The following is a 5325-nucleotide window of genomic DNA, read 5'->3' on the forward strand; positions in this document are numbered from 1 at the left end:
GTTGAATTAATAAATTCAATGTCTAAAAAATTACTATGCAAAATAAGCTATTCAAAATTAAGATCTAACTTAGTTTGTTGGGTATCAACAATTCAGTTATTTTAAATCTAATATCAGAATTCAATTCACTCTTTTGAAAGAAGAAAAAAAGCTATTTAAAACCTACTCCTGAAGTAAATGAATCTCTACATGTTGATGAACTTGTTTAGACACAATTACAACAAAAAGAATATACCCCTGAAATAAATGAATCTCTACATGTTGATCTACCCGCCTGAATTCTTGATTCCCGGTTTGTTACTATAAAGCAACTTTAAGCTCCTCTTTATTCCCATCAAAGAAAAAGTGTATCTTTATGGTGTAAACAAGGTCCAATAAAGAGATGAAGAAAGCTAGTGATGAGCAGTGGCATGATTGCTCCATGGTGGACAAATGAAATCTAGAATATCCCCACTTTACAGAGACAATGATTTACAAGTCAACGCAAATGAAGGTTAGGTTGTCTCAGACTCTCAGGAGGGTTACGGTCAATAACATCAACATCTACATTAAATTCTAAGGCCCCACCATATGACGTTATCCCCCCAAGACATGGCTTTGTGCTCCAAAAGGGGTTTGTTAAAAAAGTACACCTCACATAATTGTTTTTGCTTGGTGCTCATATGGCCAAACTATGTCTCAAAGAAGTGGCCTATGATGTTGAGAACAAAGTGGTGCAATATTATGCTCAGGAAGGTGCTCATGTGACCAAACTTTGTCTCTTGATATTGAGAACAGAGTGTTGTAATAGATGCTAAGTACACATCTAACAAACATATGGTTACAAGATAATCATGTCTTTTCAATATAAAGTTCCAAGTTTGATTCTCTGATTTGTGCTTATGAAAAAAAAATATTAGAAAAGATTAACTCATTAAATGAATTTTAATAGCTCAAAAAAGATTTTTTTTTTTTTTGTTTTCGGTCAAAGAATACCAGGATTATATAAAATAAGTAAAGTACACATCTTGATATGGAAACACATTTTTCCAATACTATAAATAAGCAGTTTATAAATAATAAAAATCACAACAATATCATATTGATAGGCATTACAAATAGAGTGATAAATAGATCAAAATATAGTTTAATGTTTTTTCTTGTCTAGTGACATTGTGGCAATGAATATGTTTTTCTCCCCTTTATTTTTGTTCTCCAAATCAGCAGCATCAAATCAGGAAGGTCTTTTCATTGCAGCTTTACAAAATTTAGTTACAGGAAGCATTCAAGCAATGCAACAATTCTCAACATATAATCACTATTGATCAGTTTTGACTCGTTTTATTTCATTAGAAGTGAATGGAGAAACACTACCACTCAGTTGAGGGCTCTCTTCTCTGAAGTTGGAATTAAGCATAGCAAGTTCTCTTAGTTGTTGCCTTTTGTAAAGGTCCTGTGACTCATCCTGCACATGAAAAAGGGAGAAGAATCAGAAACACTTCCTTAACTAGACAAGAGCTTCCCCATAATGTTATTTTGCGCTAAGGCTTTGCTCATAGAAAATTTGGCTCAAGAGAAGTCACAACAAAAGAGTAGTAGCAGTTTTCCAGTTACAGGCTTCCCTTAGAGGAAAAGAAAAACAACATAATTGAGTGCAGAAAAAAGAGCATGAATTAACATGTTTACAATATTGCCTTTCAGCATTAGCCACTCATCTGGTAACTGGAAGAGGTAGCCAACAAGGAAAAAAAAGTTACTACACTTAACTTGATCAATTTAGTGACACATGAAAAATTGTAAGAGATACCACGTCATATGAGCATTGTCATGTCAACTAAAATTAGCATCATTAGTATAAAAAATTGGCAGAAAGACCAACTTGGTCTGACATAGATACTTTAAGAAACCAAAATAAATTTGTTAAATTTAGGAGACCAAACTAAAACCAAAATTAGTCTTCTCCTAACTTTTCTGTTATAGATATGTTATTTCAAAATCATAAAATATGGACTAGTGTGGAATGGTTTTTTCTAAGTAGTAATAGTAGATAGAGAGTGGACCATATAATAAGGGAGAGAAGCAAGGGGAAAAATCTCATTAATGAATATGTTCATAGCTCTACAACAGAGTTAGAAAGGTGGAGAGATACCACTGGTTTAAGTAGCTCTTGTATGATTTCTTGTGCTTGCATCAATCTTACATCAGCAACACTGGTAGGTAGTTCAGCTTCAATTATAATGTGAAGCGGATCATTCAGGTGCTCATAGCCAGGCCTTCCTCGTAGCATTTCTTCCTTTAGAGTGAAAAAAGTAAAGCAAATTTAGAGGTTACAAATAACTCATGGAATTTAAAGGACAATGCATTAAGCTAGAGATGATACCTTGTCTAAGTCTTTAATTGAACCTTTCCCTCTGATAAATACACGGCAACCTGTAGTAGCTTCCACTCGCTTCAGTGAATTGCCCCTAGGGCCAAGAAGCCGGCCAACAAAATTAAACTGAAAATTAAAGCAGCCTTAGTAACTCAAAGGTCAAACAGGATATAAAAGTAGAGTAAATAGTTTATACACCAACTATATTGTTGTCCAATCACAAATCATCATATATGGTAGAATTGTTGACTTTTACAATAATTTTCTTAAAATTCATATCTAATATGATTTCTAATTGATTGACAATGTAAATTTTTTACATTGATTGTACATACAAATTAAACTCATAAAACTATCAAAACATGAAGTAAAATGCTATGAAGTATGTTACAAATCTTACATTTGGATAGCTATCCTTAGGAATATCCAAGCGCAATATCTTCTTCACAATGGGAGAACTTGGAACAACTGGTGAAGTTTGCCAATCCATGTTTAGTCCCTGCACACCAGCTAACCTCTGATGTATGACAAGCTTAACCAATCAGTAAAAGAAACTAGAGATTATAATGTAACAGAACCATAAGAGGAATGCTGGTACAGTGGTACAAGATAGGAAAAAATCAAGTTGTAGTTACTGTGTGTTATATAACAAAGTTTAAAGTATACACATTTAACAAAGAGGCAATATTGCCACCTTAAACAAAATGGAGAAGAGGGAATCTAAGCAATTAAGTACCAGAACTGGATAGGTTAAGAATCAGATTATTTTTTTTTAAAGCAATGCATAAATGAAACATAAATTTTATGTTGGGGGGACAAGAAAAAGTAGGAAATGGAGACTGTGGAGTGGTAGAGAATTTTACACTGAATAGAACATAAAACTGAGGTTCTTACTTCATGTGACAGGCTGTTCCAGCCAGTGAAGTTTGGTGTTGAGTTTGGAGAAGCCATATGACTCAGATTTATGAATCGCATTCTATCAAAGTCACTAAATCCTTGGTTCTGCAATAATTCATTCTTTCCGGTAACCCTTAAAATCTCTGATAATAATAAGGTAATAGTGACTATAAGAACTTGTACAAAAGCTACTGAATCAAAGAACATAAATATTGTTAATGCAACCTTTCAGATAGTAAACCAACTGTAAATTATGTCTAGGAAGTGTAGTATCAGACATATACATTCATAAAGTGGATGCTATCTATATGAACAACTTAATTTTCAAAACAGAATGTTATAGAATGGTAGCATTAATAATAAAGCTGATCATCTGAAGGTTTGCTCTAGTCATGCAAAAGACAATGCCTAAGTATTTTTTTTCTAGACTAGAGGATGCCTAGAACCAATGTTAGAAAGAATTTTGCCTTGTGTAAAAGGAAGCAATGACTAAATTGCCACCATCTTTTAGTACCACATATTCTTTTTGTGGGTCATCCAAAAAGTATATGTTTCCTTTTCATGATTGATCAACAGATTACAATTCTAGAGAACCATAGCTAAGAATTCAGTTGCTTGTATTTCAAATCATATATGTTTAAACTTTTAATTCCTAAGGAATTTAGTAACAATGATTGATTTAAGCATTAGCTGGTTCAGACCGGTGAGAAGGTCAGAAATTGACACAATCCAGTGCATTTGAAAGAAGATTAAATGAAGGTTTTAAAAAACGGTCCGCCACCAAAATTTCAAGGGCGGCACCAAGGTTTTTAGAGTTTCTACGACCACAATTGTGACCACATATTGACGAAACTGCGGCCGCAATTCAAAACCTTTGAAGAGAAAGAGCAGTGAAACACTAGACCATGTAACCAGAAAGTTTATGTTATGACTTGGCCTAGTTCAAATGAAGATCAGTTAAAATGAATGAAAAAATAAGAGGGGAAAATTCATAGCAGAATCCTTGAATACATATGGAATAAACGGACCTTGATTAAGGAGTCTGGTACATAAGGGTAGAACTTGCATGAAAGGTCCAAGCTTCTGTCTTTCTGCTAGCAGCTCCGTTAAGTACTGACTAGAACAAACATAAATAAGAACATATAAATCAGAACACACACACACACACACACATATATATATATATATATATATTGGTAAATTAAAAATAAAAAACTTCCACAATAAATGTCAGAAGAACTATCCCTTACATACCTATCAACATCAAAATTGCCTCTCATGTTTATGTTTGGTGAATTGGCTCCTTGGGGTGAAGGTAAGGAAATCTGATTGTACAAATTAGACATCAATTTGTAATATGGTTTGGTTTGGCCAGAAGGACTAGAGAATAATTTCAAAGGCAACAAAGGAAGAAGAAAAAAGATTAGTGAAAAATCCTGCTATGAAGAAAACAGAATCAATCACCTAACCTATTATGCTTGAGAGACGAGAGAAAAAAATGGTAAGGGAGAAGAAACAAGAAAGAAAGGAAGGTACAAAACTACAAATGAAAAGAAAAAAAAAAAAAAAAAAAGGATGGCCACTTCTGTAGTAGCTCAGTAGTTAAAGCAAAGCCTTAAAGTGTGTTGTGTCACTCTGTACCTCTCTCTCTCTGGGTGTGTTTTAATTGTTGTTCTGTTGGCTTCTGTTGCATATGCAACACTTTATCATGTTTGTGTGTTTTCCTAATTCCTTAACAAACACAAGCAGGTGGATTTTTTTGTGTTTTACTAGAAAACAAAAAAATAGAGAAAAACTCTAACAAAAGTATGTATTTAGGGATATTGAAGAGATTGATTAATAGGATTATATAGTCAAAACTATAAAAGAAAAAGAAATTTCCTCAGATATTCACTTGAATTCTTAAGTTGCAGAAGAAAAAATTAGAAAAAAATGCTGAAGCAATCATGCAGACTCCAATAGATGGATTTGCTTCAATCAATTGGAAAGAAGAAGCAAAGGAAGAGGCCACCCCAATGACCAATGTGGGTCACCAGTTCTCTGCCACCAGATCATGAGCATGTAGATTGAAACCAATC

At 33.5% G+C, this 5325-nt stretch overlaps 1 protein-coding gene across 3 annotated transcripts; it reads right to left on the reverse strand.

Moving 5' to 3' along the window:
• Nucleotides 1–1023: 1023 nt before the first annotated feature.
• On the reverse strand, nt 1024–5325 carry LOC114377385 (KH domain-containing protein At3g08620-like). 3 transcript variants are annotated; one of them, XM_028335865.1, is made up of 7 exons: nt 4502–5325; nt 4276–4364; nt 3245–3390; nt 2751–2849; nt 2360–2476; nt 2129–2272; nt 1024–1444 (listed from the first exon to the last, which is right to left on the reverse strand). In XM_028335865.1, the coding sequence occupies exons 1-7, from the start codon at nt 4591–4593 to the stop codon at nt 1298–1300; spliced, it is 834 nt and encodes a 277-aa protein (XP_028191666.1). In that variant the 5' UTR covers nt 4594–5325; the 3' UTR covers nt 1024–1297. The 3 variants fall into 3 exon arrangements, with proteins under 3 accessions (XP_028191666.1, XP_028191667.1, XP_028191665.1); XM_028335866.1 differs by having other exon boundaries at nt 1033–1444; nt 2751–2867; nt 4276–4360; XM_028335864.1 differs by having other exon boundaries at nt 1033–1444; nt 2751–2867.

Source organism: Glycine soja, chromosome 11 (genome assembly GCF_004193775.1).
Source record: "Glycine soja cultivar W05 chromosome 11, ASM419377v2, whole genome shotgun sequence".
Classification (NCBI taxonomy): Eukaryota; Viridiplantae; Streptophyta; class Magnoliopsida; order Fabales; family Fabaceae; genus Glycine; species Glycine soja.

Bases quoted from the DNA above. Each gene is read 5' to 3' on its own strand.
- LOC114377385 (XM_028335864.1), bottom strand. From the start codon at position 4,593: ATGTCTAATTTGTACAATCAGATTTCCTTACCTTCACCCCAAGGAGCC. The intron at 2,273-2,359 runs GTATCATCTCTA...TTCACTCTAAAG, and splicing joins CAATTAAAGACTTAGACAAG to GAAGAAATGCTACGAGGAAG. The intron at 1,445-2,128 runs GTATCTCTCCAC...TTTCATGTGCAG, and splicing joins AAGAGCTACTTAAACCAGTG to GATGAGTCACAGGACCTTTA.